Raw genomic sequence first — 25,767 nt, 5'->3', positions numbered from 1 at the left:
TATTTTGTCATGAACTTTGTAGCTACACAAGTGTTATGAAATGTAATATCATGTATAATTTTAAATGGTGTATGCCCAAAAGTATGTGGATTCAATATTTCAGCCACACCTGTATAAAATCAAACACACCGCCATGCAATCTCTATAGACAAACATTGGCAGTAGAATGGCCTTACTGAAGAGCTCAGTGATGTTCTACATGGCACCGTCATAGGATGCCACCTTTCCAACAAGTCAGTTTGTCAAATTTCTGCCCCAGGTCAACCGTAAGTGCTGTTATTGTGAAGTGCAACCCTCACTACCGGAGTTCCGAACTGCCTCTGGAAGCAACGTCCGCACAAGAACTGTTCGTCGGGATCTTCATGAAATGACTTTCCATAGGCTAGTGTGCGGCTGCTTGGCTAAGATCACCATGTGCAATGCCCAGCATCAGCTGGAGTGATGCAAGGCTCGCCACCAGACAACACATTCTCTAGCGTGATAAATCAGGCTTCACCATCTGGCAGTCCGATGGCTGCCAGGAGATCACGACATGCCCAAATACAGTGCCAACTGTAAAGTTTGGTGGATGAATAATGGCCTAGGGCTATTTTTCATGAGTCGGGCTAGGCCCCTTAGTTCCAGTGAAGGGAAATCTTAACTCGACAGCATTAACACTGACATTATAGATGATTCTGTGCTTCCAACTTTGTGGAAACAGTTTGGGGGAAGGCCTTTTCCTGTTTCAGCATGTCAATGCCCCTGTGCACAAAGCGAGGTCCATACAGAAATGTTTGTCAAGATCGGTGTGGAAGAACTAGACTGGCCTGCACAGAGCCCGGACCTCAACCCCATCAACACCTTTGGGATGAATTGGAATACCGACTGCGAGCCATGCTTAATTGCCCAACATCAGCGCCGACCTCACTAATGCTCGTGGCTGAATGGAAGCAAGTATCCACAGCAATGTTTTAACATGTAGTGTAAAAGCTTTCCTAGAAGAGTAGAGGCTGTTATAGCAGCATATTAATTAATGCCCATGATTTTTGAATGAGATGTTCGACGAGCAGGTGTCCATATACTTTTGGCCATGTCGTATATGTGTACAGTACAATTAAGACAGTGAACGACAAGTGTACATTTTCCAATTTATTACCTTTATCTTTAACAAATATACATAAATAATAAATATAAAAATCAAACATTGTCCAATGTTAAACAACCTTACCGCAGAGAAGTAGCTAAAAGCTAGTGTTACCAGACAATTAAACTGATGTGTTGCCTATTCATAACAGTATCTGTTTCTAGGAATTGTCCATTCCTGTGTGACAAGAATAGACGCGCAGTTTGTTTCCAAGAACGAAGAAGAGGTTGACTCATCTCGAAAAACAGTGGCTTTGTTGCTGAGTAAAGCTATTGTTCTATCAGTAAAGTCAGTGTTAAGTCACGTGGATCTAATGCCGTAATATTCACACCCAACATATTGATGGCCCGCTCTAAAAAGGGAGCGAGAATAAAACCGGGACGGAAAACATGCAGGATGTTTATGGTCCATCGTTTTGAGTAGCTACTGGCTTTAACAATACTGGCTCTTCCAAGTAAGTAGGGCTTTCCTACGCGCGGCAATAGAAGCTGGCAAATCAAGCATCGCGTCTCCGCTGTTGGCGGAGCAGCTTGCTTTACAGGCGAATACAAATGTTTGAAAGAAAAATAAACCAGAACTGAAAATGAACACACCATCAGTGTTCCCCCATTTTGCACAACAACGTCTCTGTCCAAGTTGTCAGTGTTTGAGTTTCCTATTGTGTGCGTCGACTGGTCGAGTTTGGCAAACAGAACAGCGTGGGTTATGACTGGTAGTGCCCGATGTAATGTGTCCCTAGGGCATAAGCTTTGTCTTCTATAATGGACACATACCCAGATAATTGCAGAGTTATCAGTAGTATGCCCTGTGTCATAAGTGGATTCATTGATTGCACTAGGCGTCTTTTAGGGAAAGTTTGCTCACTTGGGAAAGTTCTGTCCCCTGAAAAAGCTCTAAATTGTACTGACATTTAACATTTAACTATTTTAACAGATATCTTAAATTGATCTGTGTTGAAATGAATACCACCTTAGTGGTATTCAATTCTTAACATGCTTTGCGCATTAGATTTCTGTGGCAATGACAATTCGGTTTGACCTTTACATGCATGCTCTTAATATTTCCTGGGCAAATCCTAGTGTATACCCAGAGAAAAGCTTACCAAAATACTTTAGTTTTCCTATCTTGAAACATTGTTTTTGTGAAGGACGGCTGGCGCTGAAAATGAAAGGTTGTGTGAACAGTCACAGCCACCTCTCCTTTCAACAAAATTGAAAATATCCAACAGGATCACTTAATTTCAGAATACTATTCAGTCTTGTCAACACATTATTAAACTCCCATTACAAAATAACGGCATACATCATAATGTGCAATTCATACCATTCTGAACCCCTTCACATAAACAAAATAGGTAGCATTTTCTGACTTATATTAATCAATCAAAAAAAAGGGGGGGGGACAGTTGTTCTTCAGTCGTGTCGATGGATTCAGTGCTCTGGGTATCAAATACACAAATCTACTGCAAAAAGAAGAGGGGACTTTAAGGCTTACAGCACTTCTACCCCCATTATTCACTTATGGGAGTCATATTACTAACCAATAACATAGTGGGCGCAGCCTATGGAACCGGTTAAGGCAAAGTGCGAGTTTGTGTCCCCCTCACCTAACATCAGAGATGCTATCGCTATGCCAGGACCGTTTGTCTTGAAAAACTGTAGTGCAAGTAGGAAGACATTTTTGTAGTGGTAAATACTGACGGTGTTGCGTTATTGCTTGAGGGCTACAAAGTCTGAGTTTGCTTTCTACTGAGACTTCCCACAACAGTGGAAGAGGACTCCAATTAGGTCAAATGTCCATCGATCGGACTGGTTTGATGAATTAACCAAGTGAATCAATAGACTAGGGCACAATTGGTTGAGTTCTAAGAAAAGCAACAGACTTTGCAGCCTTCTGGATTGTTCTGTTAATGTCATGTCCAATTCAAAGAAATGAACCCTTAGTACCTAGTAGGTACACTAGTGAAGTGTAGCATAGCCAGATCAGGACCAAACATAAAGACAATACAGAGTATGCTATTCTGTTCCTCTTAAATAGACTACATTTTCTTTGTATCATGTTTATTTAGACCTGTAGGCTATATTAAATAGATGTATACTTTTTTTAAATGTTGATGTTCCAAAGGACTGCATCAGTGGCTTGTAGGCTATGCATGGAAGCCAGGAGATGCTAAACATGTTCATGTTAATTAACGGTCAATTACCATGAGACCAGCTGACAATTTCATGACCGCCGCAGCCCTAGTCCCAACACCTAGAAACTTCTCATGGTCCCTTGTATATCTAAGAAGAAGTGTCTAGGTATAAGGGGGATACGCTTCCAATCGGCAGTAACTTTGTCTCAGAGTTCCTCCAGACCATGGGAACTAGAAGTAGTCTTCCCCCTGCTGTTACACACAGATGTATGATCGCCTCCTCTGTTTCTGTACATCCCAAAAATGTAAGAAAAATAATCAATCACAGCCAGCCTTGGGGGGGTGGGACCTTTCAGAAGTATGCTGCAATCTGATAAAAATACACCTACTTTAAAAACCTATATGGCGCACAATTCAAATGCAAACGTGAGTCTAACGTACTTAAGTTTCAGTGGTTGATTAAAAACACACATCTAAGTGCTATATCATTGCATGACAAATGTCCAACCCAAAGTGTTTCAATACATTTTAGTACTGTGTTCGACTAGATGGCAATCATTTTTTTAGTCTTATAAAAAAGGACATCACTACGAAAAATGCATCAGCCTTTTAAAATATGCAGGGCTTCAATATAAAGTGCTTCATTACATAGTGTTTTTTTTTTTTTTTTTTTTTTTTTTTTTTTTACAGTTTCTTATTAAAATATTGTATTCCCTGGAGTGAAACCATAGTAAACATGTTACACATTGGTAAAAATAAACATTTTGGAATGTCTTTTTAAAAAGTTCCATTAGTTGATTTTGGTCAAGCTGAACTTGTTCCTGGAGCCTGGAAAGCAAAGTTATTCAAGTGTTATTACTCCATTCACAGTATCGCATGCAGTCTTTAAAAAAATATGGAATGGGTGAAAAAAAGGATTAGATCCATTTCCAAAATATATATATTTTTTTTAAATGGACAAGTTACAGAAAATGGACACCATGCAGTGGAATGGTGAGGGGGTAAGGGGTTCCATCTTGTGCCCTGAAGGCTGGACATTCAGAGGAGGGCTGAGGGAAACACCTGTGTATCCTTGTGTGAAAGCTGAATTGCTGCTGTTATCAACACTGATTGTGCATTATGACAAATACATATAGCTTATTACTTTAAACTATTGGGGGAGATAATACCTCTAACTACCAAATTACAATATTAATTTTACCCATAATGCTAGCTGAGTGTATCTATGAGATAAGGAAAGGCCAAATCTACAAGTAAACAGAGTTGGCAACTTCAGTAGCTCCTAACAGCTGTCTAAATAATTCTGGCAGGAAATCCAGTAGCACGGTACATTAGACAGGAAATATGAGTCATACATCTATCTCCCCATGGGTCCCTTTTAGCATTGCAGAATAAAAACTGTCCTCGTTGTTGCTCACTGCTGTTTACTTTGGGGGGGTGGACTGTTCATTTCATACGGTTCCTTTGTGTTCATCCCCCCCCCCCATCTTTCTAAGCAGACAGCTGATTATCTGCACTACCAGACATGTCCTTCTCTACCAAAAAGCACCATGGAGATGAAAAGGCAGCAAAAAACAAACAAAATGTACACTTCAGGTTCAAGATAGCCAGGAGATGACAGGCGAGAAAAAAACTGAAAGGGATTGAATAGTTAGTAGAGATGAGGGTGAGGGGGATGCCGTGGTTGTGCATTAGATAGCATGCGTTAGCTAGCATGAGAAGAAGACGGTTTAGTTGGCTTCGGTTGTGGCTGAGGCACGACAGCGGGGGAGGGTTTCTGGAGCAGCGTGGCGAAGAGGAAGAGTGTGGAGGTGGGCAGGTAGACGAAGAAGAAGAGGACCATGTCCTCAGTCAGGCAGAGGATCAAGGGGACCACGGTACTTTGCTCCCCCAGGGCCCAGTCCACCAGCACCCCTGCTAGGAGGTAATACACATGGAACTCCTGCAGCTCCTCCCACTCTCCCCCGCCTCCATCCAAGCCCCAGCCCACCGCCTCAGTTTCTCCGCCCAAGTCGCTGCCCCCTCCGCTCTCACTCACCATGGGCTTCATCTCCGCCCCCTCCACCGACACCACCTCAGTGGGCCGGCTCCGCCCTCGCTCCGCCACCCGCTCCAGCTTCCTGCTGTTTTCCACAAACTCCTGCAGGGTGTAATGGAAAGCAATGTCACATACCATGTGCGGAAACGCACACGTGTCGGTTAATTTACCATAGGAATGCATTTCCTACATCATTAAACCACAGAATCATTGGTACTTCAGTTTCAAAGCAAAAACCTATATTCCTAATGAGTGCCACATAAGTTGCGTATTGCAGCTTATATCATCCTAAACCTAACATTTCTAACTGGCCTATTTAAAACAAAAAAAAAACATCTATATATATATATATATATATCTCTGCTCAAAAAAATAAAGGGAACACTTAAACAACAAAATGTAACTCCAAGTCAATCACACTTCTGTGAAATCAAACTGTCCACTTAGGAAGCAACACTGATTGACAATAAATTTCACATGCTGTTGTGCAAATGGAATAGACAACAGGTGGAAATTCTAGGCAATTAGCAAGACACCCCCAATAAAGGAGTGGTTCTGCAGGCGGTGACCAGACCACTTCTCAGTTCCGATGCTTCCTGGCTGATGTTTTGGTCACTTTTGAATGCTGGCGGTGCTTTCACTCTAGTGGTAGCATGAGACGGAGTCTACAACCCACACAAGTGGCTCAAGTAGTGCAGCTCATCAAGGATGGCACATCAAAGCGAGCTGTGTCAAGAAGGTTTGCTGTGTCTGTCAGCGTAGTGTCCAGAGCACGGAGGTGCTACCAGGAGCCAGGCCAGTACATCAGGAGACGTGGAGGAGGCCGTAGGAAGGCAACAACCCAGCTGCAGGACCGCTACCTCCGCCTTTGTGCAAGGAGGAGCACTGCCAGAGCCCTGCAAAATGACCTCCAGCAGGCCACAAATGTGCGTTTCTGCTCAGACTCCATGAGGGTGGCCCGACAACCACAGGTGGGGGTTGTGCTTACAGCTCAACACCGTGCAGGACGTTTGGCAAATTCGCCACTGGCGCCCTGTGCTCTTCATAGATGAAAGCAGGTTCACACTGAGCACATGTGACAGACGTGACAGTCTGGAGACGCCGTGGAGAACGTTCTGCTGCCTGCAACATTCTCCAGCATGACCTGTTTGGCCTTGGGTCAGTCACGGTGTGGGGTGGCATTTCTTTGGGGGGCCGCACAGCCCTCCATGTGCTCGCCAGAGGTAGCCTGACTGCCATTAGGTACCGAGATGAGATCCTCAGACCCCTTGTGAGACCATATGCTGGTGCGGTTGGCCCTGGGTTCCTCCGAATGAAAGACAATGCTTGACCTCATGTGGCTGGAGTGTGTCAGCAGTTCCTGCAAGAGGAAGGCATTGATGCTATGGCCTGGCCCGCCCGTTCCCCAGACCTGAATCCAATTGAGCGCATCATGTCTCGCTCCCATCCACCAACGCCACGTTGCACCGCAGACTGTCCATTGATAATTTTTACGTGATTTTGTTGTCAGCACACTCAACTATATAAAGAAAAAAAGTACTTAATTCATTCAGATCTAGGACGTGTTATATATATATATATATATATATAAGCTACTGCCGAGTCCCAAACAAAGAATATTTTCAATTTCCTTTCAGCTTCTACATTTTTAAACATCCATCCAGAAAACTCCAGTCAAGAAGGCTCCCTTCTGATTTCTCCCACTACCTCTCATTAAATGTTCAAGGTTGTGTGCTACATGAAACAAGCCACTTTGCATATTTTGTGAGTTTCTTTCCCCCCTGATATGCTTGACAAGTGTGCTGACAGCTCTCCCAAAAGAAGAGCATAAGGTTACAGAAAAAAATAATTCAATGCCACATTTTGAATACATGTTCATCCCTGGATGATTTTGAGTTGTAGGATAAATGGAGCATCCAAAGATGCATGTAGTGAGGGGGAAGATAAAGATAAACAGTGTGTTCAACAACTCAAATGAACAGTAGGACTCCACAACACTATAAAAAACATTTTGCATTGATAAACCTGACATGGACCAAAAATGGTTGAATACCGTTCTACTGTCATGAGAATTGCTCAATAAACAAAACCACACCCCTACATACATGTGCAAATAGATAAATATATATATTTTAAAAATCCCACCAGTATACCATATCTTCGCGTAGCTTACCATCAGGGCTTTGTCCATATAGAACTCTCTGCCCGGTGTGCCGTCATTGTATTTGGTGTCGATGGCGAAGCAGAGGAAGAGCACGTCCACCACAATCTCGAACATGGACAGGAAGCAGTGGGCCACCAGGAAGGCAAAGAGGCAGACGATGATGAGGGGGAGGACCCACTCTGCGTAGTCCCGCTGGTAGTTAAGCAGCAGTACACCGGCGAACGCTGTTGACGTCACGATCAGGATCTGACCACACACAGAAAATATGCATCAGTGACATGATAATGACGACTGACTGCATTAGTTACATCCTGCATTAATACAAAAGTCAACCCCATTTTAAATATTGAAACAGCTTCATTCTTAAATAGCCCATTGTAAAGGGGGACTCCCGAGTGGCACAGTGGTCTAAGGCACTGCATCATAGTGGCGTCACTACAGACCCAGGTTCATTCCCAGGCTGTGTCACAATCTGCCGCGATCGGGAGTCCCATAGGGCGACGCACAATTGACCCAGCATCATCCAGGTTAGGGGAGAGTTTGGCTGGGGGGAGCTTTACTTGGCTCATTGCACTCTAGCGACTCCTTGTGGAGGGCCATGTGCGTGTAGGCTGACCTCGGTCGTCAGTTGAACACTTTTCCTCCGACACATTGGTGCGGCTGGCTTCCGGGTTAAGTGAGCGGGTGTTCAGCACGATTTGGCAGGTCATGTTTCAGAGGAGGCATGACTCGACCTTTGCCTCCCCAAACCCGTTGGGGAGTTGTAGCGATGAGACAAGACTGAAAATGGGGGTAAAAAAATTCCATTGTAAGTATAGGGATGAATGTCCACTCCTCTGAATCCCTCCATTATCCCAGCAGCCCCCTCACCTTGCCAAGGAAAAGGACAAAGTCTCCAACAGCGTTGATGGCCGCAACCCTTAGAGCGTTCTCCACCAGGATCACAAAGGCGTCACGCGCCGACGTACAGAAACTGGTACTGTTGATGGCTGTCGCCGCGTACGCATTCTACACATGGAGAGAGAGAGACTACAGTCACTACAGCGAACAAGCTGGATACAAAACATCTCTTCATCCATCATTATTTACAATGATCCAATTAGGGGGAAAGAAAGAGCACCTACCTGATTCAAATAGTTGAGGCACTTCTCCAAACACCATAGGCAGCAGATACAGGTCTTCAACATACAGCGAGCACATGCATTTTCCTGTGTGAGAGAGAGGTATCCGAGGTGCACTACTTTAAAAAAAAATAGATAAATACATTTGAAAAATGTTCCCCGCAGAGCTCCAAATCTTGGTTGTCTTACATCTCAACGCCAAACCAAAAGAGAAGCAGACAGACCCAAAGTCAGATTGCCATGCCGAACTTTGCAGCTCTCTTTCAGAGCATCACTCAGGTAAAGTTACCTCCCCTCTCAGAGCTCTAATGTTAATTTATCCCTTCAATTCAGTGTGCTGCAGGGTGTCTCTCAATTGATCAAGTCAATGAACAACACTTGGGGCGTAACAACAAACAGCAGGCTAAGGACAAGACACTAGCTTACGTCACCCACCAAGGAGAATAAAGCAAAATACCTAGTCATTGTGTCTCATTTATGATCCAAACCAACAACCCTAAAAATCGCCAGCACCGTACCAAACCCAAACAGCTCTCTGAACCTAAAATACAGTTTAACTCTGCATAGGACTTTACAATAAAATGTTTCCCTCTATAAACTGTCCTAAACGGATCAACCGAAGATATGCTTCATAAGTCATTATAGCCGATGCCATGTCACAACTGATGTGACACCACGGTCATGTTGGCATCGACTGCAATTTCAATCGATTGTTGACAAGCCAAAAAGCTAGCCTTGATTAGCTTGCACATCACTCAGGACAGCATTTTATTATTATCCATACAATCAAATGAGAGACAGAAAGACAGAGGGAGATGGAAGAGAAAGAAGAGCGTAAACTGTGTGCGTTACCTTGCCCTTGAGCTGGTTGTGGACGTACATGAGGAAGAGGCGTGGGATCTTGACCAGGGTGATAATGAAGGAGCCCTTGGCCACAGTGCCCAGGTGGTACCTCATCAGCCTCAACGATGACGACAGGATGGGCGTCACCGGTAGCTTGTTCTTGTCCCTGAAATGGGGGGGGGCGAAGGGTAGAGGGAGAGAGAATACCATAAACCACCCTCGTCACCACTGACTTCTCCGAGGCCTTTGACAAAAAAAAAAACACCAACCCGTGGCCATTGGACTGGGTGTCAGACCTGCCCCCTCACAGCGTGGTTCTGCCGTTTTGTGACCGGCCGCAAACAGGTACACTACCGAGACAGCCTGTCAGACTGGCAGGAGCTGACGGAATGGGCCCTTCTCATCTTCCTTACGGTCATTGACTGCACGTCCCTGGGTCATCAACAGTAGGTGGAAATATGTTGGCGATCTAAAATCTGGTCCACAACAGGTTACCTCAGCAGGCCCTGAACAAATTCAACACGTGGGCTCATTCAAGCAGAACGTCACTGAACCCTGCCAAGTGCAAGGTCCTATCAGTGTCCTTCACAAGTAATCCACCTCTCCGGATCGAGGGCCAGAAGCCCAGTGTGTGATAGCGTAAACATTTTACAGGGGAACAGTACAGAAGGTCTTACAATGGAGCGAGCAGGTTGCTACTATTACAATGAAAAAACAACGTTTTCTCCTTCGACGCCTTAAGGTTCCATGTGCCACAGGAAGATCTGGTGAGCATTTACACAGGCTACATGCGCCACATCCTCGAGTATGCTGACCCTGCTTGGCACAGCTCACTGACCCAAGCCCACTCTGATGACCTGGAGTCATTCAGCAGATGCTCTTATCCAAAGAGACTTACATTCAGCAGCTACACTTTCTGGGGTGTGCATAAGACGTACAAATACATGACAAGTACAGAACAGTTATAGACAAGAACAAAATATATTACATTCAATTAAAAATAGGAGCTATACACAAAACATTAAGACCACCTGCTCATTCCATGACAGACGGAGCAGGTGAAAGCTACGATCCCTTATTGATGACACTTCAAATCAGTGTAGATGAAAAATAAACCAAAAAATGTAAGTGCCTTTGAACGGGAAACGGTCGGTGCCGAGCCCAATTGTTTGTGTCAGAACTGCAACGCTGCTGGGCTTTTCACGCTCAAGTGTCCCGTGCGTTTCAAGAATGGTCCACCACGCAAAGAACATCCATCCAACTTGACAACTGTTGGAAGCATTGGAGTCCACATGAGCCAGTATCCCTGTTAAACGCTTTCGACACCTTGTGCCCCGACAAATTGAGGCTGTTCTGAGGGAAAAAGGGGAAGGCACTACTGCCTTCCCCTTTTGTGTAATTAGTTACAAAAACAATAGAAATGCAATTGAGTACTGCTGTTGTTTGTCTGGCATCCAATAGTCCATTATCAGCTCTGTTGACCATGACAGCATTTTGCAGAGAAAAATTGGTTGAGGTACAGTATACTATTTAGGCTCGGAATGACGTGGCCCATTGTTTACCTGGCAACAACCACAAGAGCATTTCAAAGAGTGGTCAGTCAAAGAGAGCTCATGAATATAATCTCCCTGCCCACTCAGCCTGTTCTTTCAGGCTTTATGATAGCTAGAGAAATGAAAGGGTACAAATTCTTCAATTCTGAGCATTTTAATAGTGTTAAAATATGATGTTTGGTCATTCTATTTTTACTTGGACTGTGCAGGACCTTTAAGAATGCACGACATTGACTTTTTTACGCTTATGTTTTTATTGCTCTTATCCATTAATATTTTGTATGCTCATGAATTTCAGTTTGTATTAACTACTAGGAGTGTAAGAAAAACAATCTTCAAAAAATAAATTAAGATAAATTAAATGAACAATAAAACAAAATCAAATATTGTTACTAAGCATGATTATAGCCGATATCCTATCAAATAAACATACATTTGTACATAAATCATGAAAACATTTCTGAACCAGACCTTGTGAAGTAGTACGTGACCACAGCCCCAGCTACAGTCATCTGCTGGCAGGCCAGGATGAACTCACTGATCCAGATGAGGCCCACAGCGTGGTACCACGTCATGTACTGCAGAGGCCCAGTCAGCCGGAACTCTGTCAGACCAGTCTCCTCGTTCTGGACTGGATTCCCTGAGGGGGACATGTCAGACTCAGTCTAGTGGTCGGGACTAGTTTGGAAAAGTTCCTCAATAAGGCCAACCCAGTGAACTGAACCATGCTAGTGCAGTGTCCTGTTGGAATGAATCACTTACCTATGTAAAGAGGTTTTCCCTCTCTCCTGTTTTCATTCCCCTTCCCTCTCCTATTTATACCTCCCTTTTTCACTTCAAGCACATTTAAAAGAGGACCAATGCCCCTTTCCCCGTCCCGGACACCCTCCCTCACCGGTGGTCCCGAGGAAGAGCAGCACCAGACTCCAGTAGAACCAGAAGAGGAGCAGGGCCAGGAAGGTGCAGAAGGGCTGCAGGGTGAGCAGCGGCAGGTGGATGAACACCTTGCCGGCCACGTGGAACAGGGCGATGGTCAGCGCCACACGCTTCCTCATGAACAGCATCAGCAGGAGAAGGATCACCTGAAGAGAGTGAATCAGAGGATGAGACAACAGAAGAGAGGAAGGGGATAATCAAGCAGACTATCAGAGGTAGAAAGAGAGGGAGAGAGATGAGGGAAAAGGATGCAAGTGAATGAAGAGAAAAGAGCAAGGTGGGATATGGGAAGACAAGAGACCGGAAGACAAAGGATGAGAGAGCTAAAACAAATGGAATACGGCCAAGAGGAGAGAGAGAAAGGAAGGTGAGAGTCAACAAGGAGGTGTCACGCCTTGGTCTTAGTATTTTGTGTTTTCTTTAATTATTTGTTCAAGCCAAGGTGTGACATGGGTTTATTTATATTGTCGTATTGGGGTTTTTGTAGGCATTGGGATTGTGGTTGATTAGGGGTGTGTCTAGTATAGGCTTGGCTGCCTGAGGCGGTTCTCAATCAGAGTCAGGTGATTCTTGTTGTCTCTGATGGGGAACCGTATTTAGGTAGCCTGGGTTTCACTGTGTATTTCGTGGGTGATTGTTCCTGTCTCTGTGTAGTTTCACCAGATAGGCTGTAATTAGGTTTCACGTTCCGTTTTGTTGTTTTGCATTTGTATAGTTATTTCATGTATCGCTCTTCCTTCATTAAAGACATGAGTAACCACCACGCTGCATTTCGGTCCGACTCTCTTTTGACAAACGAAGAACGCCGTTACAGGAGAAGGAAAAATAAATAATAATAAAATAAAAAAGTGGGCAGTGCCAGGAGTTTGAGATTAAAGCAGCACTAGACATTCATCCCAAAATGTCCCAACAGTCCACCCACAACGTACAACACTTGGTGGCCCACAGTCTCCCTTTCACCCCAAACACTAACTGTACTCACTGTGAATACGGTTGCAGCGATGGCATACACCAGCAGCACCTGGGCATTGTCCCTGGACATCTCAGCTTCCTCCTTAGCATCTTCAGTCTCTTTAGATAGGCTCTTGTTGACAGTTAACCGGTAGTCTATGTACATCCACCACAGGATGCTTGTGCCCGCTACAGAAAAACAGACTGCTTTTAAGCTGTTGCATCATTGACAGATTGAACAGCTAGCTGCACACTGCTAAATGCAAAGAGGAACAGCCAAGAATTATCATAGAATGTCTGTTAATTGCAAAACTATGTCATTGTTTTCAGATCTCCTTGATTGATCAAAACCCTGGCCAGAAAGTAAGCCCAGGAGAGACAGGAAGTGAGCTCACCCAGAGAGCCCAGGACTACCGTGGCAGTGAAGATCCAGACCAGCACAGCAGAGATGTAGCGGATGATCACCATCAGGATCATGGAGAGCACTGCAGCACAACACAGGAAAAACAGCACTTAAACTAACCTTTAAAAAGACAGATCTAGTATCAGCTAACCCTGCCCTCGGCCTCAAACCCCCCACCCCCCAAAAAAAATAATCAAAACGGATCATGAATAAGCACTCAGGAGTTCCCCAAGTAAGGATCAGCTAACAATATTCAAATCAGTCTCCTTCATTGGAAGGATACAACAAAACAAAAAAAGGCCAAGAATCGACACATAGGAGAACTTTGTCCAACCCTAACCCACATGTACTCTGAAGGTGTCAGCTTCAACTCCCAAATGGACAAGTTCATGGCTCCCATGGCATGCCCTTTACCTCAAGCCTTCTTCCTCTCATTCCAAAGAGGGCCTACAGTCTCAAGGGAGAATCAAAAATATGATGACATTGCTGTATTTTCCGCCCAGCACTGTGTTTCTCCACCGTCCATGTCTGACCTACAGTAACTGCCTGTGTACTGACACATCATACCGATATGGAGGAATCAGCAGAACGCACTAGAGCAGGACAGATGGTTCCTATGCAGGCCTATTCTTACTGGCTCACATTAGGGAAGGCTCAGAGACTAGTGGGCCACAGAAATACAATGAAGAGTCAGGTTATTCACTCTCACTGGGTTCAGAGACAGAGGCCCTGTCCAGAAACAACACGTATCCCCTTGCCCTGGCTCTCCATCTGAAATAATTGGATAGGAATGGCAGTAGCTCAACCTTAACCCCGATTGGTGGAGATGTCACCATATCACTTATACCTATCCAGCCTCCCCCTGAGATACTGCTGACAACAAACGCCTGCAGATGAGGTCATCACCTAGTGCCAGCAGGCAGAGGCCCACGATGATCACCTTGCTGGCCATCACACCAGCGATCAGCCTGTGCAGCACGCTGTTGTCACTCACAAACGTCACCACAGCCTCAGCAAACTTGGCATAGCAGGAGATGTCCACCGGCGTGCAGCGGTTAAACACCGGGAGAGATTTGCTGTGGGATGGAGCGAAGTAGAGGTCAAATGTCACATGACCTGGGAGTTTCTCTAAAACAATCTCTGATCTACATGACTGGTTAAGTGAAAGTCCTTTTAATGGGTCTGAATGAGAAGAGGAACAGAAGCGGTCTAAGACTATTGAAATAAGTGATAGGGGAAAATAACCAATCAGTTAAATAAAATCTATTGATACTTTGAATCCAAGTATTGATGTAGTTTTTTTGTTCCGCTAGGTAGCGTTAGCTAGCACTAGTGATCTGTACCTGCATCAAAACTCGGGTATTTTTCATCCTATTGCTTGTTCTCCACCTTTTTAATTAGTGAGTACTTATTTCCATGACTGATCAAAACTAATTTTCTTATGCTCTCTCATCTCTCTGTAGCAGACATATAGTGAACAATATGTTTGGAACATAAAATCTCAGTATATATAGAATAGTGAAAAAAAAAAAAAAAAAAATCGCATTACACATTGAAATGCACCCCTAATGTTAAGTATTCCTACCTTGGTGGAACTGGAAGTTTGGGACATTTGTCAAACCTCTCTGGAAGGCTGGGATATTTGTGGCCGGCTAGCTCGTAGGAGCACAGCTCCGACCCTGAGTGAAAGAGAGACAAATATTATTTTGAAGTGCAGCCATAAAAACACACCAAGCAACACAAGGATCATTAAATGAAATTCAAACTCCCCAAAAGTGATCAAAGTTATTGCACAATATCGTGTCTAGACCAAAATATCCTGATCCAGATTCCATAATTTCCCCTTTATGCAACTGAGCAGTATGCATAATGACGGATGAAATCACATTTCCTCAATCTCATTAACAGTGTTCTGCTCACCGCCCCGGGAATTCAGAAACAGCCAGTCGAATCAGAACACAAGACCCCTTCAGACAGCAAAGTTACATAAACCCAGTCCAGTCTATCATGGGGGCATACATGGAGTGTGTGTGTCACGATAAGTATATACAGTACTGGCAGTAGACACACAAGCCTAGCTGAAGGACAGGCTAGGATGGCACAAACAATAGAACCCATACAGCAACGGGTGGAATTGTCCTTAATGGTGCCTTTGTTAATCTAGTTCTCTCTCCACATGTGCCAAGGTGCCCCCACTGTGCCAGACCGTGTGTGTGTGAATGAAAGGACAGTATTAAGGGGTCGATGGCACACAGGGTCACGGGCATGTCACTGTTTGTGGAAAGTGTTTGTCGTTCCATAGGATGGCAGTGAGTCACTGTCAATGACGTGATGGATGGCTGCAGTAATGATGACCTAGTAGCCTTCTGTTGATTGGGGAAGAGAAACACCAGCTCCTCATACCACTCTTTCCTAATGGGACAGTCTTGAGTTGATTGTATGCCTTCTCATTAAAGATTTGTGGTGCTAAAAAAAACATATGGATGTGTGAGATTGTGATGACTAAAAGAAGTTCCATTCGTATCAAATCATGACATGCCCGCTACCGACAAGCAGATTTTCAAAATCAATACCTTGCATGTGTTGGGTTCCACAGCATGACCAATAGAGTTACTGAGAGGAATAGAGAATCAGTGAATGGTTCAATATGCTGTCAGTCTTTATGCTTTTGTGTGGTTTGACGGTAGAAAAGCGTAACGCTGACAGTGTTCACTCCGTTTCACTTGGGGCCCCCACTTTACTCACCGTTGTGCACGGCAAACCGCTTGAGGTCCTGGTACGTCTTCAGCTCTTCATCAGGACACACAGACACACACAGGGCCATGGACTTGATCTTCCTCTGCACTATGTCAATGTTACACGGGTCCAGGAAGAACACGTATCTAAAGACAAAAAAAAAAAAAAAAGACATGATAAAGAACAACACCTACATAAGGAATGAGTAACAAATGATGTGAGAATATCAGCAATTTGTTTATCTGATCTTTATCAATAAAATCCATTTCCCTCATCACCAATGTGAGGAATGAGTCACGAGAAAGAAGGGAATGTAAAAATGTGGGCGTGGGAATGTGATATTGAGAGAGGAAAACAAAAGCCACAAAATGACCTGAAAGTCCTGAAGCCTACACCTCCCCTCAATGTCCTGTTCGTTTTGGGGACAAAGCAAAGCACAATGCCTCCACAATACCTTATTCACCGAGAAATGATAAAAAAATGGCACAAGACAAGAGAGCCGTTGGCTGCTGATGCTGTTGGAACTGGTCCATGGGACTTGGCAAGTGGAACAGAGAGAAAGGAACAAGGACATTTTTATAAGAGAATCCTTCACTGTAGTCCATCTATCTGGTGCTTTTATACACTATGCGGTGGGCACCTCACCTGCCCGCCCACACACACCCACACTTGCAGGAGCAATTGTCCTGGGTGTTGCACACAAAAGCTGAAAATGAACTAAATATACATAGACAAACATTACAATGCTGGGAGAATGAAGTCAGTAGTGTCTACATTGGTGAAGCCCAGTCTATGTCTAGGCCAGTGTAATTACACTGGTCCAGACAAATGTCTCGGTCAGGCTAAAGTGAATGTAGTCTAAATGAACTGTTCTGGTGATTCATAAGCTGGCTCAGTGGTTTGCACTGCACGCATGCTGGTTGAAAGGAAGACCGATATGAAAATCAAGTCATACTGGATTGATCAGAATATTCGAGGGCAGTTATTCCTAACAGCTAAAGGTTAGGATCGGACTTGGATCAACTGATCCTGGATCATCAACCAGCAGCCATGGCCAGAAGAATAGGCCTACAGCATTGTATTGTTTACGTTTGGCCCCTGTCTTGTGAATGAAGAGCTGCTTAACAGTATTAGCCAAATAAACCCTGACCAGTAATCCCTTAAGCTCTGACTTTGTTGTCACTAATGATCGCATTATGTGACACTAGCCTATGCCTCGCACAGGTAGGTCATGTAAAAGGTTGCTGAGGGCAGGACTGAATACAGCACTGAACACAACCTCAACTGGGCCTACATTTAACCACCACACCGATGATGTCTGACTACCACCAAGAAAGTAATACTTTATAGACCAATGCTGTGTTATTTTGTCTAATGACATGAAGAGAAGATCTACCAACAGATTATGAAGTGAGGCGGGGAAGCACAGAGCACGACCGAGAGAGTGAGAGAAACAGGACTGACAGCTGTGTAGTCCGTAATTGAATCCCATGATAGCTGCATTCTCAGCGGAGTTTGGCATCAGGTGGTTGCGCTTGAGGCGAGTGCCGTCATTCAAAACTCACATCCTGTGCGTCCGATAGGGCAAGAGTGTGTGTGTGAGTTCTCTCCTGGTTATCAACCTTATCAAATCCCAAACTGACAAAATAGCCTTCTAATGAAACTTTTACACACACACACACGCTGGGGCCAGCATTAATCCAGTGATCTCAGTCTACAGCGCCTGTCTATGTGCATGGACCCATCCTGGTATTCCTGTTCGAACCGGAAAATGCTATTTAAAAGCATGTAATACCAACTAAATAAATCTGACATGAAAAATATGGACTGGAATCTAAGTTTGTTGTATTAGTCACAATTTAATCAACTCAAAGTTCTGTCAGTCACCACACCATTTCGTTGATGTAGCTCCGTGATAACCCGATTATTGTGGTGGCGAACAGGGACCGATTCTCAGCTAAACAAACAGAAAGAAACAGGCCTAGTAGCAGAGATTCGGTACCAAATCCCTGCAAATCTGACTAGCTAATCCCATGCACTCACTTTTGTTACTGTAACATCATGGAACAATATTGAAAATGTATATTGCTTCGAGTGTGTCGGCATAACGCACCATCCGCTTTTGTTAACAGTGAGAAGTTTATATGCCTCTACCAGTGCCACAAAGCTGCAGTACCTTCAGAAAGTATTCACACCCCTGTACTTTTGGGGTCAACAATCAAGACAAATCAAGACAAAAATACACTGTCAAAGTGGAAGAAAAATTCTAACATTTGTAGAATTATTGTATAATACACTAATATATCTTGATTAGATACGCCCAAGTAAATACATGTTAGAATCACCTTTGGCAGCGATTACAGCTGTGAGTCTTTCTGGGTAAATATCGAAGGGCTTTCCACACCTGGATTGTACATTTGTCCATTATGGTTTTTCAAAATTCTTCAAGCGCTGTTAAATTGTTTGTTGATCATTGCTAGGCAACCATTTTCATGTCTTGCCATAGATTTATTTTGTAAATTTAAAGACAAAACTGTAACTCTGCCACAAAGGAACATTCACGGTCTTCTTGATAAGCAATTCCAGTGTAGATTTGCCTTGTGTTTTAGGTTATTGTCCTGCTGAAAGGTGAATTCATCTCCCAGTGTCTGGTGGAAAGCAGACAAACAGGTTTTCCTCTAGGATTTTGCCTGTGCTTAGCTCCATTCTGTTTATTTATTATTTGTTTTTCATTGAAAAACTCTCCAGTCCTTAACAATTACAAGCATACCCATAGCATGATGCAGCCACCACTATACTTCAAAATATGGAGAGTGGTACTCAGTAATGCATTTTCCCCAAACATAATGCTTTGTATCTTAATTGCTTTGCCACATTTTTTTTGCAGCAGGATGCATGTTTTGGAATATTTTTATTCTGTATTGGCCTTCTACTTTTCACTGTCAATTAGGTTAGTATTGGGGAGTAACTACAATGTTGTAGAAATCTGTCGTTCCGCCCCTGAACAAGGCAGTTAACCCACTTTTCCTTGGCCGTCATTGAAAATAAGAATTTGTTCTTAACTGACTAGTTAAATAAAGGTAAAATGTAAAAAATATTTTTTTAAATGTCTGCTTTTTTTTTTACCCAATAGGTGCCCTTCTTTGCGAGGCATTGGAAAATCTCCCTGGTCTTTGTGGTTGAAATTCTCTGCTCGACTGAGGGACCTTACAGATAATTGTATGTGGGGTACAGAGATGAGATGGTCATTCAAAATTCATGTTAAACACTATTGCACACAGTGAGTCCATGGAACCTGTGACTTGTTAAACATATTTTTACTCCTGAACTTTACACTTGCCATACTAAAAGGGATCAAATACTTAGACTCAAGACATTTCAGCTCTTCATTTTTTATTAATTTGTAAAAATAAATATGTAAAACTGAATTATACTTTGACATTATGGGATATTGTGTGTAGGCCAGTGACCAACTAAATCTACACCTAATCAATTTTAAAATCAGGCTGTAACAATAAAATGTGGAAAAAGTCAATGGGTGTGAATACTTTCTGAAGGCACTGTAGTTTGGAGATTTGTGAATGTGAAATGGACCTTTTCTTCAGTAACTGCGTTGAGAGGTCGCTTGTAGTCTACACATGATAGTCAGCAATCCAATTCATAGAAGTTACACAACTAAGTGATGTTTTATAATGGAGACTTTACATTAAGTAGGCTAAATATGGTAGGCTGCTTGCATTGTGAAGACTGGTCTAATATATGAATGAAGCCAGAGAGTTGATATGTCCAATTCATGCAGCTTGTCACACCTGCATATCTTGTATTTTTGCATAAGTGCGGCATACATTTTTATGTTACTGGTCCACGAGTCTCGTCATTATTTTTCCTCGAGAATTGGGAAGGAGCTTGGACGGGATGTCCCGGGATACCGGTCACCTGTATTCAACCCTAGTGTGAGTGTCAGTCACATCAATAGGCCAACCTTGTCAAGGTGCTTTGATGAAGCATATCATTGTTGGCTAATGTGGTGATAATGGATCGGGGGAGCTAACCAGTGAGCCTGAAAAAGGGTCAAAGGGAAAAAGGATGTTGAATTTCTAAATAGTTCAGTCAATAAAGCCGCTATACATTTTTAAGGGCCTATCAATACACACACACTCACAGACTATTTACCTAGGACTAGAGGTTTGAGGATGATTTCAAACTGGGCAGATGAGTGACTATCAAACTGGCATGCTAGTCACAGGGGTATCAATCAACACAATAGCCATGAACAACAAAGGGTCCAATATCCCTATAGCTATTAATTTCAAAATGGCCTTGCCCACAGGCATGTTTTTACACAACCCTACCACAAGGATCAAGAGCACACTACAAGTGAAATCAGCTTACTCATTGTTGATACAACTCTCCACTTTAAAATGGAACCGAAGACAGTTCAGCACACAAATTAACTGTGTGGGTGTTGTGCTCAAGTCAGCCAGTTTGTGGATGTTCCAAAGGAAGAGGGAGCAGTGTCGTCATCGCCCCCCACCCTGCAAACTGCCACTGCTGCTGAAAAAAACCTCCTTGGGGAAAACACTGGTGAGACCGCGCCAAGTGTTGCGGAGACAAGGCGGTGTTGGCACCAGCCGACAGCAGATACAGAGCCGTAAACAACGATGTATGGAAAGAAAGCGAAAGAGAGAGAGATACAAATAAACAGAAATTGAGCAAAAGAGAGCGAGAAAGAAAAACAGATAGAGACAGAGACTCCCAGCCAATGATATCTGAAAGTGTTGGGTGACAGGGTCCTCCTTGTGTCAGCCAGAACCCTCTCCTGAAACGTCTTCCTCCGGTCACTTACTAACAGTCAAACTGATACCAAGCCAATTTCGTTCCCCACACCCTATGATTACGTCTGTAAACATTGGCAGCACCGCATCTGCATTTAGAATCTTTTAAGAACCTTAAACAATGCATAACATCCATAGACACATTAACATGGGTGTTCAATAGGAACTAGTGTAACAGAATAATTTTTAAACCGTCCCCTCGCCCATACCCGGGCGCGAACCAGGGACCTTCTGCACACATCGACAACAGTCACCCACGAAGCATCGTTACCCATCGCTCCACAAAAGCCGCAGCCCTTGCAGAGCAAGGGGAACTACTACTTCAAGGTCTCAGAGCAAGTGACGTAACCGATTGAAACGCTATTTAGCGCGCACCGCTAACTAAGCTAGCCGTTTCACATCGTTACACTAGCATCATGCTTTCAAATGATGAACAATTCCATCTTCCATTCTTTCATCAGTCTATCCGAACGTTAAGGGGAAAAACATCAAGCCAAGCGATTTCAAAGCCATTAATATCTCTTCAGTGGCACAACCAAAATAAATAAATGACCCTCTGCTGATGACTCACAGGTCTGTACTACTAGCCAAGCACTAAGCACACAGTCAATCCATGCAGATGAAGTGGGATGAAATACCTGTGTTCCCAGAGGATGGCGTGTGCAGTAAGTACATACAGTTCAGCGTGACAGAACGTCCTAATGCCTCTGCATATTTATTCAAGGTTTTATTTATGCTAGATTCCAATGTCAGTGGTAAAAATTTACATTTTGACATTTCTATTGAACCAATGAGCAACGGGGCAAAGCCATTTCTTAACATTTCTCAATAATGGCCTAATTCACCCTAACATTTGAATTTGTAAACAGAGTGGTGGGTTTTGAAAAGGCACTGCCACTGAGCTAAAAGAGTGAAAGTTGGGCGAGAAAAAGATAGGACAGAGTGGAGTAAGATTGAAAGATGGGCAGGAAAGTAAGACTCACTTTTTGTCCGTCTGATCCAGTCCACTCAGTCTGACCCCTTCAATCTGCTCATTGCGCTGGCCGCAGGTGTTCCCGTAGCTGTCATATCCGAAGACCAGGCGGGCTGCGCCCCCTGTGGCAATGGTGAACCCAAAGATACTCCCCTGAAAGAAGCATTAAATGCTGCAAATTCAATACACTGTGTGTGCGTGACAGTGGAGTATGATTGTGTAAAAATGTATTGTTGACAGCTATAAAATGTAATGTACCATCCTGACTGTCTAACTGCGAAGCTTACGGATAGTTTAATGAAAAGCACCAACAGCCAAATCCTGCTGACCAAACTGTGTTTTTTAAAGTACACAGATTAAAATCACAGAAATTGAATTCTAATTAATTTGTCCATCTGTTACAACAGCTATTCTTATTCTAATCTCCAAACTCCCAGACAACACACTAGACATTTTGGGAGAGGCACAGGGTCATCTGCCGTGTAGTGCCAGTGTCCCTGGAACTATTTAGGGTGTATTATGTGTCTTGCTTGAAAGACAAAACAGTAGGCAATGGAAACCATCAAATAAATTCCTACTTTTCCCTCCTTCGCCAGGACCGGGATTTGAAACAGCCAATTTCCAGCTAACTGGCTACTGGTATCTAAAGCTACTCAGATGCAAAAAGCTTGAGTGGAAACATGGGCCATAACCTTGTTTTTTGTGTGTGTGTGTTTTACAACATTCTTCAAGTCACTCTTTACTCAGTTGTAGATTCAAACAAAAAGTTATATTCACTCTAAGTATAGGCTAGTAGGCACATGCCGTAGGAAATATAAAATATACTGATATTCCTAAATAACAGGCTTACATCAATGAAAACCCCTACTGTATGTAACAAGAAACATGTCATTCCATGTCTGTAATAGATGGTGCTGCATGATGTTAGCCTGTGTTTACAACATAAGAACAGTGAAAATGAATGTTAAATTGATCTATTCAGATGGGTTTGTTTGTTTCAGAAATTTGAGCCATATGTTACCCATTCTCAAAAGTCAAAGTACTCTTCAATTTTACACTTCAGCAGGTGTTAATTGTCTGCATGCTTGTAGCAACCTGACACAGGTGACACTTGTCAGGCAATCAATCAGCTGGACATTTAAAAGAGTGTCATGACAAGTTAAACTACTTTCGTTTGTGAGCCTTGTATTTATTGTGTTTTAACCTATATATATATATATATGTGTATGTTTTTAACATTGCTCTTTGTTTTCAACAGTCAAATGAATTGGTCGTACTGGCTACTTACCATTCCGACACAGAAAACAGTAAATAAAAGGAACCACGGTAAATCCGTGCAACTTCGATCCTCCAAGGGTTTCCATTCTCTCTTTGTCCTCTGGAAAACAAAATACCAACACATCGGCAGAGCCACATTAGCAAATAGTCTATAGACGTCTTTGTCAATTCAAATCGTGACAATGTAGGCAACACAAATATTATTTCACATATGCCACAAAAAATATGTCCCTCAATGGAACGCGCCATCTAGCAGTCACCGTGAATGTCATTAGGCCAAGTTCTGACTTCCTTTGTCCCCCCCCGCAATTTCACTTTGGCATCTAATTTTCGTAGATAACGGCTATTTGTGGCCGACTGTAAATCAACGTTACACTTTGCTTTGAAAACAAACATTTAACCATACTCTCTCCTTCATTGTCGAGGCGCCGTTCAATAGCTTCAAATCTCGCACATTGCGAGAGGTGAGGTTTGTTTACAAGGCTAACGGTGCTCACGAGCTATTTATGGTATGCAAAACTGCTTTCAAACGGTAGCCTGTGCGAAATGTCGGTGGTAAATGCACTAGAAAACTATAAGACAAATTATTGCCCCATTATAATGGAAGCTACAGCCTATAGCCTAATATTTAATTTTCGGTTTCGATAATAATAAGGATTACACTAGCCTTCCCCGATGAACATAGCCTAGGCTTCTTATCTAATCTGACTGGGGTGGTGAGAATGGTCATTGGATGACAGCGGTCGCAACAATGTAGCCTAATCTCTGTTCCATTATGTTCAATTTGCAACATTAAAATAATTAATGCAACATAGGGGTGGAGGAAATCGGTATCTTACCTCTGTACTACCGCAGCATCCCATTGCAGGACAGGGTTCGATTTTCGAATAGCTCAACGCTACAGCACAATAAAAACAATAACCCAAACTTGCAGGGAGTTAACGGTATTATGTTTACCCTGCATTAATTGTGTAGCGCCGATTTAAACGACCTGTAGATTAGAAAGGCGACACAAATGGTATGTTCCATCCGAAATGCATACTAATATCGGTCTCCTTCCTCCAGGTATAAGGGATTAATACTTTAGGATTTATCGCACCACACTTCCTGGGGGATTGTGCAGGTGCAGCCGGAAAAGGAATGTAGAGTCCATTCATCTCATTGCGCCTGCGCATTTGGCAGCCGACTAGATAGCAGGAGGATGGCGGGACGTTGGGCGGAGCGCGCGATTTCCAAACGCGCCACTTTTGTCGTTGTATTACCCGCCTTCTGTCCATCCACTGTGACCACACATGATGACGCACTGGTACATAACAGGCAATAAGACATGATGAAAACTGGAGATGTTGTGGGCCCAAAAAGACATGATGCACATATTACAATTGTAAATGGTTGTAGAATAACTAAGTGGACATGTTCCAATAAAAAAATGTTGTGTCACGATTATCAAATTAAAATGAACACAATGGAATAACAATTGCTGCTCATCTAATTCCAAATTGGCTACAGTGAACAGTAGCCTAATAAACCCATAGCATACACATGAGTCTAATACATTTATGCGTTTTTATAAGCGAAAAGATGATGCTCTAGCCTAAACTACTTGATCAATATTCTATCAACTGCCCATTTCGTTTTTGAAATATGAATTTGTTGACAAACTCATAATCATAATTAAATGAGTACAGTAGACATACCTATCTAATGTCTTTCAATCTGAAAAAATAACCACAAATCACTTTTCCCAAAACGTTTCCTCAAAAGTTCCCCACAAAGATATATTAAGGCTTTTCCTCACTCTCATACGGTATCCAGGACTTATCTGCATGCTGTAGTCTGTCCCCAAATACGGGTTATCCACCTTTTTCCTGGGCCTCCCTTGCTGAGACCCGCTTGTTGGTCTTCTCTGTTCCATCTTCTAGGCTGTGTACGGCAATGGCAGGGAGATGGCAGTCTGAGGGCAAAAAAGGGGGCCTTTGTTCCATTGTTTTCTGTTGTACCAGGGAGAGAGTGAGTAGTGTGTGATTGTGGGTGGGTGCGCGAGCGCGTATGCGCGTGCACGTGGTGTTTTTATTTGTACGGCTGTAATGAGTGAGTGTGCATTATCAGCCTGTGGCACCCCTTTCTCAAATGTAGGGAGTGCAGAGGTGTGTGTGTCATAACAAGTGAGTGCTTTGTTTTCCTTGTCCTTTTCGAATATCCTTCCATGTTTTTATCATCAACTATATGGCTACAATGCAGACGAAACATTTCTTAACAGATTAAGTGTTCTCTGTGTTTGTTAATGAAATGTACATAATTTAAATAGATTAACGTGCAACATTTGATGAGTTATCATTTTGTAGATGATTTCTCTTTGTACAGTACAGTGATGAAGTAGTTTAATTTCTTTCCATTTTCGTTTCCACCACTAGAGAGCAGACACACCTTGTGAAAAACAATTGGAGGAGTCAGCAAAGTAGTAGGGTTACCCAATCCCAGCAGCAAAAGGTCAAATGGATGGACAGGTCAAAGATTCAGTGTTGAAATTTCAGCCTGTTTTGGTGGGATTGGAGTTTTGGCCTGCCTGCAGTAAAATAGTTAAAAGACCAATAAGAAAGAGAGTTCCAAACCTCTCTGACAATAACAGCTAGTTTTACGTCTTCCCCTCCCCACTCAGACCACTCCCAGACAGTTGCT

General features: G+C 43.2%; 1 protein-coding gene across 4 annotated transcripts; it reads right to left on the bottom strand.

The window, feature by feature from the left end:
• Window positions 1-1,115: 1,115 nt before the first annotated feature.
• On the bottom strand, window positions 1,116-25,019 carry LOC118363537 (choline transporter-like protein 1). Of its 4 annotated transcripts, none has more exons than XM_035744488.2 (16): window positions 24,887-25,019; window positions 23,099-23,188; window positions 21,821-21,963; window positions 16,012-16,148; window positions 14,852-14,945; window positions 14,173-14,342; window positions 13,259-13,348; window positions 12,895-13,052; window positions 11,872-12,058; window positions 11,448-11,616; window positions 9,433-9,589; window positions 8,584-8,667; window positions 8,330-8,467; window positions 7,469-7,705; window positions 5,296-5,397; window positions 1,116-4,085 (listed from the first exon to the last, which is right to left on the bottom strand). In XM_035744488.2, exons 1-16 carry the CDS (start codon window positions 25,001-25,003, stop codon window positions 4,062-4,064), a joined length of 2,097 nt encoding a protein of 698 aa, XP_035600381.1. In that variant the 5' UTR covers window positions 25,004-25,019; the 3' UTR covers window positions 1,116-4,061. The 4 variants fall into 4 exon arrangements, with proteins under 4 accessions (XP_035600381.1, XP_035600382.1, XP_035600385.1 ...); XM_035744489.2 differs by lacking the exon at window positions 24,887-25,019 and adding an exon at window positions 23,928-24,298; XM_035744492.2 differs by lacking the exon at window positions 24,887-25,019 and adding an exon at window positions 23,495-23,521.
• Window positions 25,020-25,767: the final 748 nt, after the last annotated feature.

The sequence above is a fragment of the Oncorhynchus keta genome, chromosome 30 (genome assembly GCF_023373465.1).
Source record: "Oncorhynchus keta strain PuntledgeMale-10-30-2019 chromosome 30, Oket_V2, whole genome shotgun sequence".
In the NCBI taxonomy this organism is placed as follows: Eukaryota; Metazoa; Chordata; class Actinopteri; order Salmoniformes; family Salmonidae; genus Oncorhynchus; species Oncorhynchus keta.
The sequence above is the reverse complement of the archived record's forward strand: the minus strand, read 5'-3'. Positions and strand labels throughout refer to the sequence as shown.